General features: G+C 36.5%; 1 protein-coding gene across 1 annotated transcript in view; it reads right to left on the bottom strand.

Annotated features, from left to right (window-relative positions):
- MIPOL1 (mirror-image polydactyly 1) overlaps window positions 1-14,256 on the bottom strand; it is a 366,001-nt gene that overhangs the window by 67,849 nt on the left and 283,896 nt on the right. Inside the window, exon 13 of the mRNA XM_066277790.1 lies at window positions 2,078-2,308. Within this exon, the coding sequence (XP_066133887.1) occupies window positions 2,078-2,308 (231 nt within the window). The remainder of the gene's footprint in view (window positions 1-2,077; window positions 2,309-14,256) is intronic.

Genomic DNA, 14,256 nt, shown 5'->3' with positions numbered 1-14,256 from the left:
TAATGAAGATACACTGCCCAATTGAGGGAAATTAAAAATGAAATATAATGGATTGAATATGAAAAAAAGCCTAATAATATTAGACCGTCTAGGTCTTTGTTAGATAGCTAGAAACTGGAATAAAAGATTAAACACAAATTCAAATTTAACATTTAACTCATGCAAATGCCATAATTGTTGCACTTAAACTCTATCCATGAATTGATGCCATTCCATTGAAAAGTTTTGATCTGTTGTGGTTAGATGTGAAAGATAAGGACAATATAGTGTGCATCTTAAAGGTTAAACTTATTCAATTTAAACCATTATCTGATATGATGTTATTTTTACTTCTTGGTATATGAAGTTATTATTATTTTTTTTTACAAAATGACAATGATAGTTGATGATAGCTAAGAAAATAAAGGTTGATATACATTTCTAAAGACTTTTTTAGAAATCTAATTAGCCCTGGTTGGTGGCTCAGTGGATAGAGTGTTGGCACAGCATATGGATGTCCAGGTTCTATTCTGGGTCAGTGCACACAGGGGAAGTGACCATCTGCTCCACCCCTTCTCCCTTTCTTCCCCTCCCATAGCCAGTGGCTCGGTAAATTTGAGCATGGCCCCAGGCACTGAAGATAGCTCCACTGAAATGTGATAGCCTCAGGCCTTAAAATAGCTCAGTACTCAGCTGCAGCCCTAGGCAAGAGGGGAGGGGGAAGGTGGTGGTGGGGAGGGATGCTGGGTGGATCAGGGTTGGGTGCATGCAGGAGTCTGCCTCACTATCTCACCCCCTCCCACCTAAAAAAGAAAAAAAATCAATTGCTCTCTGGGAAACACTTGTAGGGAATTTTAGCTATTATAGAAATTAAAGGATTCCATATAAAGTATTACATAAAAATGTAAAAATAATTGCACTTGAAATTTGTAATTATTTGTAGACTTTAAACAAACAGAGCTAAATCAGATCCTGTCAAAAATTACTGATCTACATTTTACAATGGAATAAAATCTAGCTATGTTGGTGTTCTTAGATTACTGATTGATGTACATTATGAATAACTGATATGGTTTTTTACTGAACATAAACCTAATCTTTAAATCTACAGAAAAATATAATACCATAAATCACAAGTTTCTAGGCACACTGATAGTAAAGATTAATATGCATAATTTCTAATCTGTTTTAAAAGAATCTCGATTTAAGATTTATCTGACTATGGCTAATTACTCAAAATATAATTTCAGAAACATTGGGAGAATGGTTGAGAGGACTTATTTTTAAATAAAAAGTGGTAAGAAATAAGAAACCTTAAAGTTAGCACTACTTTTTCATATTATATAAAGTATATCCTGGAAATTGAAGGCAATTAGTTATGTGAATGATGTAACACTACTAACAGTACATAAAGAAAGGCTCAGTTAGAATGATAAATTCTATTACCTTAAAGGTGCCTTAGAAAGAAAATTCTGCTATGATGTTCAAGTCCTATAGGTTAACAAGTGACTTTTTTGTTGGATAAATTATTTTGCTGGCTATCATAAGGACTGATTTATTACACAGCTTCATTTAAATTTTAATAAAAATGCAAAGATCACTGAAAATAAACAAATACAACTATGCACTGTGAAAAGCTGCACTGAATACATCAGAATAATACATGAAAATTAATTACCTTATACTATGTCCCTACTAGAGGTCTCATTTACAAGGTCACAGATGATCTGAACTCAAGCAGGATTACTGTGAGGCAAAAAGAGTCAAGTTGGTCACTTGACTGCCTCTTCCCCTTGTTAATAACTTTATCTGTTACCTATGAAATTATTTTAATAGTATGGCTTCTGTGAAATGATGAAGATCAGATACCAAATAAAAATGGTTTTCCCTAAACAGCAACCATGATTCCCAAATTAATGGTTTTCTGATTCCAAATGTGGATATGATAAACAGTCTAAAGAAAGTTCACTTGGCTCAATGAATTTCTGTCTTAAACTATTAGTAGCATGAATAATAAGTAATATACTATTTAATTGCTCAAAGAAAGTGTTTTGTTTTGTTTCATATGTTTGAAATAGTGCAAGATCATTTCACTCACTTCTGAACTTTGTCACTGGCTGCCCGGGCAGCTTGAGTGGCATGCTGGAGCTCGGACTCCAGGCTCGCTCGGTCTGCCAGAGCCTGCTGCAGCTGCGCCGCCAGCTCCTCGTTCTGCTGCTGAGTGAGGGAAACTATGTTCTCTCTGCTCTTCAAGGCTTCCTCGTAGGTACTGAGGGTATGCTTAAACTGATCTTTCAGATGCTCTTCCTGGGATAAAGACTGGTGCAAACTGGGGAAATAAAAAGTAAATGATTTAGATATCAATATGTGGGCTGGCTGACCAATAAATTGTTGAATAAAAAAATCTCTGGTAAGAAATACATATTTCTAAAGATCAATAAAGATATACTTAGTTAAGTATATAAAAATGGTTTTTATATCACAATAGCATACACAATAATTATTCCATTTTGGTGCTCCTAGAATGAAAGCCACCCAACAGCTGATTATTGATGCTACCAGAGTATACCAAAAGATGCTGCAAGATAGCAATGGAATTACACTGGGTAAATATTACATTCAATTTTCTTTAAAAGAAATAGCAAAAAATTGAAAAATAAAGTACATCTAAGGTAAATAGAATATCATAAGCCGAATGGAAAGAAGTGAGTAGTAATGAATGGGCATCAACAGCTGAGCAGATCCAGGGGCCATTCGGCTGAGCACGTAATGAGAATGAGTGAGTTCTGTACAAATACCAATCCACTTCAACAGCATTTTCTGCGCATCATAGTTGAGATATAAATGAAGTTAAAATCACTAGTCAGACGGTACAGAAGTAATACATATTCGGATATATTTTCTTTTGTTAATGAATCTTGTGACAAATATATCCATTCATTGTTATACAAAGAAATAGCATATAAATTAAGTTCAGATGAATACAGAAAAAAATGCAGACAAATAGAATCCTAAAATGCTAAAGGTCAAATCTTTGGTATGTCATTACACCCACCACCTGAGGTTATTTTGAAATGGCACCAAGCACCTCACTCAATTAAATAAAGACATTTTGAAAATATAAATATTTAATAAGGGAATTTTAAAATCCACACAGGAGATGTTCTTTTTTTATTAAATAAAATCATTTCAGTATATGAATACGAAAAACTGCCGATGGGCAGCTTAAAGTAAAACAACCTAACTATATAATACAGATTGATCATGTGAAAGGAAGTAATAAATTCTTGAAGCTGCAAAAAGCTAGTCAGAGAACTTGAGCACTGGCTGAGTAGTTCCTTGTCTGATACTTTATCTAAAACTGTTCAAACTAAAGTAATTATAAATTTCTTCTTCTTGTTTAAATAACCTATAAGCCTCAATAGTGTGCTCTTTTTGGAGAAGGTGTCACACACAAGTCAGAGGAACTTGAAATGCAGTTAGCATTCCAAAAAAAATCATTTCAGGATTCAAATTAGTTCTTAAAAGGAAATACTGCTGCAAAATGTGGTCAATTGATTACTACATATAAAATAAGAATGGTGCCTCATTTATAGAGTGCAAAAAACTATAGTTTTCACTGTATTTATTTCATTTCATTTCCCCTTAGTTCTTTCTATTAACCTACATGTTTAACGACACCTGTCTCCTGTCCATTTTCATATTCTCTGTTCTTCACACTTTCTGCATCCTTCCTCTTCCAACTTCAATTTCCGACAGCCCACCCTTTCCCTCTGAAAGATTCAAGAAAGAAACTAAGAACAAACAAAGCAAAAATACCTTTAAAAAGACAAGTATGTTTATGCTTTTTACCTTTAAAACATTATTAATTACATTTTAAGTGTTAATTATATTTTAAATCATATAAAGAGCACAAATTTAAAGTATTCAGCGTGACAAAGTATAAAGAACAAAGCACAGAACAAACCTACCCGAAGGCTCCCGGCATTCCCTCCCTGTCCATTCCCTTCCCCCAATGTAAGCACCAGTCGACCTCTATAAAGGTTCCTATTGCCAGTTTCTGAACTTTTTGTCTGGCTTTCTTGCTTCATGTTTAAGGTTCATGAGATTCACCCTACTCTTGCGTGTAGTTTGTTAATTTTTATTGCTACAAAGTATTCTGTTATAGAAATATCCCACAACTTCTTTAATCATTTCACTATTGTTGCTATTAATATTCTTGTACATGTCTTTCGATGGACCTAAGGACTCATTTTCCCTCTGCTTTGGCTGAGATATAACTCATAAAAATACTCCTCTCTGGAAAAGAATTTCCCCATAGGGTTCTGTGTGTATAGACTTTGTGGATGCTTCACACAGTCTCCCAAAGTTGTCCTACTAATCAAGATTCCCCTCAGCAATGTATGGGAGTTCCAGTTGTTCAAACAGCCTCCCTTAGAGCGGGACTGCCAGTTAACGTTAGCTATGCTAGTAGGGGTGCCGTGACATTTCATTCTCTTAATATTGTATTGTGATGAATGCAAGTTCTGTATTTTAATGAAGTCCGACTTACCACTGTTTCTTAATGGCAGTGCTTTTTGTGGCCCATCTAGAAAATCTTAGCCTACCCCATTCCTTTATATTTTAACCTGCCATACATGGTCTCACTTAAAACCCACTGTGGGCCATCTTAGTTTGGGACCTCTGCATTTATCTATGATATCTAAAACACTAGTTGATATACTCTAACCAATTAAATATTAAGAATCAATAATTCAGCTTTTAAAATTTCATCATTAAGATCATGGGACCCCGACTTGATTCTCTAATTGTTCTTCACCTCCTGTCTTCTATCATTTAATCTTATCTTTGGGGCAAATTTATACCACATTTTAATTTTTCTCTCAGATGAACCTGTGACTTGAATGCTCAACAAGTTACTCATTATTCAAAATGCCTTGGAAATCTTTAAATTCCCATCAGAACTTTCACAAACAGGAGCAGTAGCCAGAGTAATCTTTGAAAAGAGAAATTAGATGATGACACTTTAAATTCTGCAATGGCTTTTTATTTCGCTCAGAATAAGTTTCTAAAAATGATAACAAATTATGTATTTTCACTCACTAAACCTCACAGCCTATGAGAAATCCTGTCAATGTTACTTTTTTATTGATGAAGAGATTAAAACAAGGAGAGGTAAGAAACTGAATTAACCTCACACACTTGGCAGAGCGAGAATCTGAACGCACAGCCCTTCTCCCTGGGCTGGAACACTCCTCTCTACTTGCCACGAGCTATGGGACCTGTGTAGCTCTTATAATCAAGACCTTCTCACCTTATAGCCAGACCTTCAGTTTCTCCTATGCATCAAGCTTTCTCCTCCTGCTTGAGGCATCTGTTCAGAATGCCTTTCCCTCCTCTAACTGACAAACCAGGTCTCAGTACAAATACTGCTTTCCCAGATAAACTTTCCATCTAAATCTTGACATTCCCTCTTTGTGATTTTGTCTCATTAACCACAATCTTTTCCTTCTTAGAACTTATAATAATTTGCAGTTCTTTTTCACTTTCTGCTTGTGCTTTACTTCCCAATTCCAATATTAATACTCCATTTACACAGGGTGATTTTATTGTATGGGAATAAAAAAACCTGTTCTTTAAGAACTTCAATAAATCAAAATGTTTACATTTCTTAAAAATATTTCCTTACAGGGATAAGGTGAAGTACAGGATATATTCACAGCATATATAAATCTATAACCAGTGAAGAATGCTTCTGTTTTAGTGCTTTTTCCCCTCAGAGTTCTCTTCCCTAAATTAACAACAGGGCTGCATTGTTGAATTTTTTCAGTCATATCCTATTTAACTTCTTTTCAAAGATGTTGCTCTTCAGATGTATTTTCAGTGTGATGACAGCAACATTCAATTTACTGGTGCTTATGTGATGTTGACTGGGGAAATCTTTTCAGTGATAGTGAGATATCATGATAAAACAACATCAGGAGAGCCATTAAATCACTTTCAAGAGTTTCCAAAGCATGTAACCCTGTGTGGCTCACAAATATTGACAAAGGATGGTAACTTTGATTATCATGAAGGAAATGAGGTCATGGCATAAAGTTTCAATTCACTCTTTTAGTTTTTAAATTATGTAATTCTTAATAATCCTAATTTTTTTCTACTTTAGTATAGAAAATAAGATTTAAAACTATTCTTACTTGGTACTTACACATCATACCATACCAACAACTTGTTGGTTCTAACCCATACCAGCAGGACTGCACAGCACGTCCTGAGCTGCTCACCACAGGAACCAGAGCAGGCCACGCAGGAAATGCTCTTCCATGGGCATTATCAGGTGAGTGGACTGGGATAGGTTTACCTTCTGAAGTGTGTCAGTGTCTCCCGGTCTGTGCCCTCATGTGTGTGGCTCTGACTATCTCCCTGGTCCCTGACTCTACGCTGCTTTAGCTTAAAATATCTTGGACTTTTCAGGTTTATGACCCACTTCCCTGTTCTGCTTCAAGATACTTATGTTCTTCTCCACTTGTCTGCTAACTGGCTTGTGGAACTCTTTCACAATTGTAACGTCACACATGAATTCAGCTTATTCCTGCAATTAGTACTTTTCCATGTATACTGTCTTGATGTTATTTTTCCTGGCTCCCTTTCTTGCCTCTACGACAAAGTATCACTTAAGTCCTTGTATGAAATCACTTTACTCACCATCCCACAATATGCAATGACTCTTCCGCTTCATTTATTTACAGCAATAGCTAAATCAATACTGAGTCTATATAGATTGTTTTTTTTTCCTTTCAGTAAGTGAGAGGTGGAGAGGCAGAGACAGACTCTTACATGAGCCCCGACTGGGACACCCAGCAAGCCCCTATTAGGTGATGCTCTGCCCAGCTAGGCAGCAGCTCTGCTGCTCAGCGAACAGTTTTAGTGCCTGAGGTTGAGGCTATGGAGCCATCCTCAGTGCCCAGGGCCAACTTTGCTGGAACCATTCAAGCCATGGCTGCAGGAGGGGAAGAGAGAGAGACAGATAGAGAGGGGGAGGCAGTGCAGAAGCAGATGTCACTTCTCCTGTGTGTTCTGACCAGGAATTGAACCTGGGACTTCCATACGCCTGGCCGATGCTCTACCGATCTAACTGGCCAGGGCTGTTTTTTAAAAATTGAATAAATGTTTTAGATTAAAAATTTAGAGGTAAGGTACTATAGCATAGACCAGCGATTTTCAACCTTTTTCATCTCATGGCACACATAAACTAATTACTAAAATTCAGTGGCACACCAAAAATATATATTTTTTCCAATCTGACAGAAAAAAGGGTATAATTTTGATTCATTTACATCAAATGGCTACTGTGTTGGTTGTTGTCATTTTTTTATTTGACAATCTAAAAGAAAGAGGTCAGTGCCTCTGACTTAAGAGTCAGGTATTGAATGTTTTAAAACTCTGTGCCATGGCATACCAGTTGAAAACTGCTGGTATAGACCAATAGTTTTTACCTAGGAGTAATTTTGTCCCTCAGGGGCATTTTGCAATATCTGGAGACATTCTTGGTTGCCACATCCCACCCTCTGGCATTTAGGGGGTAGGGGCTGTTAAACATCCTGCAATGCAGAGAATAGACCCTTACGACAAAGACTTATCCTGTCTACTATGTCAAAAAGTCCAAATCTGATGTAAATGAAAAGATGCTGGGTTTGGACTTTGAAGAAGTAGATTCAAATTTCAGTTTTGTCATTCACTTTGTATAGCCTTGAAAAAAATACCCATCTGAGTTTTAATATCCTCAACTCTAACATAATGAGAAAAATCCCATGGAGTTAATATGAGAACAAAATGAGATAATATTTCTATGTGAAAATATCTAGGCTAGCACAATACCTGATAAAGAACAGTCATTCATACCTGCATACTTTTTAAAGGAAATAATTACCTTTGTATAAAATCTTATACAATACTCAGGCATTTTATATGTACTTTGATGAAAAATAGTTGCCTGTTTCTACAGGTTTTTTATGAATTGGGAAAGGTAAACTAGTTTTCCTAACCTTTATCACTCAACTGATAAAATTCTTAAATCATTCTGAAAAAACTAATAGGCAGGTTTGGCTTGTTTTTACTGAATTAAAATAAATAAAGACAAAGTAAGTATGAAAGGCAGAAGTATGCGCGACCTTGTCCTAGGTATACATTTTCTGAGACGACAGTCTGTTTTCATTTCCTGGTTTACCGTATCAATTAGTTTGATCTCGCTTTCTGACCTATGAGATTTGCCTTCTCTTTGAAGAACTTCTTTTAACATTTCTTGCAAGGCAGATGTACTGATGCCAAATTCCCTCAGTTTTTTTTGTTAGAGACAGTATTTCTCCCACACTTTTAAAAGATCAGTTCACTGGATACGGAACTCTAGTTTGATGTCCCAAGGTTAGCCTGACATTCCAGGTGCTTCAAAATGCTGTTCTCTTTTTCTTTTCAGACTTCTTCTCATCTACCCTATGAAAAAATTTTATTCTAGCTGACTGGAAATATAAACTGCTTTTTTAGATGTCCTCATAATTTTCAGTTTGGGTTACTGCTCACACTGTTGCCTTCAGACAAACGCTCTTTCCCTCTCCCTCATGGATTCCTGTACTAGATCCAGGTGAACTGCGACAAGCATTACGAAGTCACATTCCATACCCAGCCAAAGAGATACACCTTTCTCTCAGCTCCCTCACCCTTTCCATATCCCTTAAAATAGACTCATCACTTGATACTATCCTTTATCACTACATGTCCCTGTTTTTTCTTCCTTACTAGAATTTAATCCTGTCAAAGGAAGGGACTAGTATTGACTCCTCTCTGCTTCCTTCTAGGGTCTAACACAGTGGCTTATCTGTGGGAGGCATAAAAAAAGTATTTATTGAATATTGCTGCTTAAATGCTCCATTTGAACAAGTGGGCTCTGGTATTATAAAAGAATCATGTGAATCTGAATTTTCTTCCTTTTCTTCTTATCTTCACGTGCAGCCTCATGCAGACTGGTCCAGGCTCCACTGCTTTCCCTCACCCATGTTTCATTCTGTTACATCTTTGGAGAATATTTTTAAAATACACTTTTTGTTGCCTCGTTTGTTATTTTTTCTTTGGTCTCCTTTGCCCAAGGAGATAACTGAGAAAAAAATATTGCTACGAGAAATGTCTGGTTTAATTGCTGCTTATGTTTTCTTTCAGAATTTTTATGGTTTTGAGTTTTACATTTAATTTTTAATCCATTTTGAGTTTGTCTTTTTTTTTGTGACAGAGACAGAGAGTCAGAGAGAGGTACAGATACGGACAGAGGGACAGGAAGGGAGAGAGATGAGAAGCATGAATTCTTTGTGTGGCACCTTAGTTGTTCATTGATTGCTTTCTCATATGTGCTTTGATGGGAGGGGGGGCTCCAGAAGAGCTAAAGACCCCTTGCTTAAACCAGCAACCTTGGGCTTCAAGCCAGCGACTTTGGGCTTAAGCCAGCAACCATGAGGTCATGTCTATCATCCCATGCTCAAGCCAGCAACCCTGCAATCAAGCCGATGAGCCTGCGCTCACAAGCGAGCGACTTCAGGGTTTCAAACCTGGGTCCTCTGTGTCCCAGTCTGATGCTCTACCCTGGTCAGGCTTGAGTTTATCTTTGTTTATGGCCCAGTTTCTTTCTTTCTTTTTTTTTTTTTTTTGCATACATTTGTCTGATCTGCCCAACACTATTTACTGATTAGACTGTCTTTGCTCCATTGCATGCTCTTGCCTCATTTGCCATTTATAAATTGAACAAAAAGGTATGAGTTTATTTCTGGGCTTTCCATTTTGTTCCATTGATCTATAAGTTTGTTTTCATGCCAGTACCATGATGTTTTGATTACAATTACCTTGTAGTATAGTTTGATATCAGGTAGAGTGATGCCTCTAGCTTTGTTCTTCTTTCTCAAGACTGCTGAGGCTATTCAGGGTCTTTTGTGGTTCTATATTAATTTATTGAAATATATGTTCTAGTTCTATGAAATACACCATTGGTATCATGACAGGAATTGCATTGAATCTATGATTTGCTCTGGGTAGTATGGACACTTTAATGATGTTAATTCTTCCTATTCATGAACACGGTGTATGCTTGCACTTATTTGTATCCTCCTCCATATCTTTCTTCAGTACTTGACTATTTCTGAGAACAGGTTTTTACCTCCTTGGTTAAATTTACTCCTACGTACCTTATTTTTATAGATGCAATTTTAAATGTGATTGTTTTCTTAGTTTCTCTTTCTGATAGTTCATTATTGATGTATAAGTGCCACTGATATAAAAATATTAATATAGTATCATGCTACTTTATTGAATTCATTTATCAGTTTTAGTAGTTTCTTGGAAATTTTTACCCAGCAAAGGAAACCAACAACAAAATAAAAAGGCAACCCACTAAATGGGAGAACATATTTACCAATAATATATTTGATAAGGGGTTAATATCCAAAATTTTATAAAGAACTAATAATTCAACACAAAAAAGCCCAAACAATACCATTAAAAAATGGGCAAAGGATCTGAATAGGCACTTCTCCAAAGAGGACATACAGATGGCCTATAGAAATATAAAAAGATGCTCAACATTATTAATCATCAGAGAAATGCAAAATAAAATTACAATGAGGTACCATTTCACACCTGTCAGAATGGCTATCATTAATAAATCAACAAACAACAATGTTGGTGAAGATGTAGAGAATAGGGAACCTTTGTGCACTGTTGGTGGGAATGCAGACTGGTCCAGGCTCTGTGGGACTCAATATGGAGTTACCTCAAAAAATTAAGAATGAAATTGCCTTATGACCCAGTGATTTCACTTCTGGGAATCTACCTAAAGAAACCTGAAATGCTGATTTGGAAGAATATACACCCCCTATGTTCAATGCAGCATATTTACAATAGCCAAGCTACGGAAACAACCCAAGTGTCTATCAGTAGATGAGTGGACAAAAAGTTTTGGTAAATTTACACAATGGAATACTACTCAGCCATGAAAAGAATGAAATCCTACCATTTGCAACAGTATGGATGGGCCTAGAAGGTATTATGCTAAGTGAAATAAGCCAGTCAGAGAAAGGCAAACACCATATGATCATATATATATAAAATCTAATGAACTAAATAGACAAAATAGAAACAAACTCATAAATACAGAAAACAGACAGCTGTCAGAGGGGACAAGGACTAGGGGGGCTGGGTAAAATAGGTAAAGGGATTAAGTAAAAAAACCTCATAAAAACAACAGTATGGTGCTTACTAGAGGGAAAGGTAGGGGGGCTGGTAGAAGAGGGTAAATGGGGATAAATGGTGACAGAAGAAGACTAGATTTCTTTTTTATTTTGAGAGTTCATTTATTAAACCTGGGGACAGTGAAACAAAGAAGGGTTTAGGATAGAAGAAGCAACAGGAGAGGTCCAGCAGGGCTTCTTTCAGCTCACCAAGTCAGAGAAAAGGGAGCACTGGGGGAGGGTTAGGAGGTTAGCCCAGCACCAGCTGCCGCTGCCCACTGCTCCCTGGTTGCAAGTTTCGTAGGGACCCTTAGAGTTTAGGAGATGCACGACTGTGTGGGAAGATGAGAGAGCAGAGGAAGAGGAGAGTGTAGGAAAAGGCCTGTTCCTGGGAGGAAGAGCATGCAAAGAGAATAGACTTTGGAAGGTGAACACAAAATGTATTACACAGATAATGTATTATAGAATTGTACATTTAAAACCTATATAATCTAACCAATGAATGCTAGTAAATTCAATCAAAATTAAAATAAAATAAACTTTTAGTATTGAGATCCTTATAGATTCATATGCAGCTGCAAGAAATTATATAGAAAGATCCCTGGTGTCTTTTACCAATTTTCCTCCAATGGTAACTTTTTAGAAATTATAGTACAATAGCACCATCAAGATAATGACATTGATATAGTCAAGATACAAAAGTTACATCACCACAAAGATCCCTCATGTTTCCTGACTTCCCTACTATCCCTATTCCTCCTTAAACCCTAATAACCACTGATCTGTTTTCCATTTCTATTAATATAATGTCATTTTTTTTATGTGAGAAGAGGGAAGATAGTGAGACAGACTTCCGCATAAACCCTGACAGGGACCCACTGGGCAACCCCATGTGGTGCCATGCTCACATATTGAACTATATTTTAGTGCCTGAGGCTGAGGTGCTTGGACCAACTAAGCCACTGGCTGCTGGTGGTATAGAAGAAAGGGGAGAGAAGTAGATGGTCACTTGTGTGCTCTGACTGTGAATCAAACCTGAGACACCCGTACTCCAGGCTGATGCTCTATCTACTGACCTGCCGGCCAGGGCCCCTATGTCATTTAAAGAGGGTTATATAAATGGAAAGGCCTTTATCTACAGTGTGTCCGTAAAGTCATGGTGCACTTTTGACCAATCACAGGAAAACAACAAAAGATGATAGAAATGTGAAATCTGAACCAAATAAAAGGAAAACCCTCCCAGTTTCTGTAGGATGGTGTGGCAGCATGTGTGCATGCGCAGATGATGCCGTAGCACCATGTATACAGCAGAGCAGCCCACGGCCATGCCAGTCGAGATGTGGACAGTACAGAGGAAAGTTCAGTGTGTTCTGTGGCTTGCTAAATTCAAATCCGTGACCAAAGTGCAACGTAAATATTGGTGCATTTATAACGAAGCACCACCACATAGGAATAACATTACTCGGTGGGATAAGTAGTTGAAGGACACCAGCAGTTTGGTGGAGAAACCCCGTTCTGGTAGGCCATCAGTCAGTGACAACAAGTTTGTAAAGGCTATATGGGATAGCTACCTAAGGAGCCCTAAAAAATCCGTGCGTGAGCCCATATCAAACTGCACTGAATAGGTAGGAAACTGGGAGAGTTTTCCTTTTATTTGGTGCAGATTTCACATTTCTATCATCTTTTGTTGCTTTCCTGTGACCGGTCAAAAGTGCACCATGACTTTATAGACACACTGTATTAAAGAAATAGAATAAAATACCATAATATTTTTTAAAAAGTACCAGGCCCAGCTGGACTCATCAAACATTTAAGAAAGAAATCATACCAATCTTCTACAATCTCTTTCAGAAAGCAGAAGCAGAGAAAACACTTTCTAACTCAATCTATGAGGTCTTCATTACCCTAACACTAAAATCAGATAAAGATATTACAAGAAAGGAAGACTTACAGACTAATATCTCTTGTGAATACAGATGCAAAAACGTCCCAACAAAATATTAGCAAATCAAACCCAACAACATAGATAAAAGATTAGTGTATCATGATCAAGTGGGATCTATTCCAGGTATGTGAGGGTGGTTCAACCGTCAAAATCAATGAATGTAATCCATCACAAAACAATCTAAAGGGGAAAAAGCATTTGACAAAATCCAACACCCATTCATGGTAAAAAACCAAACAAACAACAAAAACAACAACAAAAAACTTTCAGCAAACTAGAAAAAGAGAAGAAATTTCTCACCTTGAAATAGAACATTTACAAAAAAAAACTGATGCTAACTACATATCTAATGGTAAAAGCATAAATGATTTCCCCCAAAGATCAGGATGTCTCCTCCTACCACTCTGTTCAACATAGTATTGAAACCCAAGCCAATGCAACAAGACAAGAAAAGGAAATTAAAGGTATACAAATTAGGAAGGAATAAAACTGTCTTTGTTCACAGATAATACATAATTATCTATGTAGATAATCTCAAAGACTCAACAAAAAAACAACAACAAAAACTCCTAAAACTAATAAATGATATCAGCAAGGTTACAGGAAAAAAGGTTAATATTAAGTCAATTGCTTTAACCATTAGCAACAATGAACAACTGCAATTTAAAATGAAAACATAATACCACTTATTATCACCTCCAAAGTAAAATATTTAGATATAAATCTAACAAAATATATACAGAATCTATATAAAGATAACTCAGATAAAAGAAATCAAAGACAGCCTAAATAAATAGAGATATATTCCATGTTCATGGATATGTTAGATGTTAGTTCTTAACTTGATCAATGGGTTCAACATGATTCCAATCAAAATCCCTGCAAATTATTTTTAGATGCTGACAAATTGATTCTAAAGTTTATATGGAGAGGCAAAAGGTCCCAAACAGTCACTCAGTTGATGGAGAGCAAATTCAGAGGCGTGTTACCACCCAAATTTAAGACTTATAAAGCTGCAGAAATCAAGAGAGCATGACACTGGTGAAAGAATAAACATATAGATCAATG

Source organism: Saccopteryx bilineata, chromosome 4 (genome assembly GCF_036850765.1).
Source record: "Saccopteryx bilineata isolate mSacBil1 chromosome 4, mSacBil1_pri_phased_curated, whole genome shotgun sequence".
In the NCBI taxonomy this organism is placed as follows: Eukaryota; Metazoa; Chordata; class Mammalia; order Chiroptera; family Emballonuridae; genus Saccopteryx; species Saccopteryx bilineata.
The sequence above is the reverse complement of the archived record's forward strand: the minus strand, read 5'-3'. Positions and strand labels throughout refer to the sequence as shown.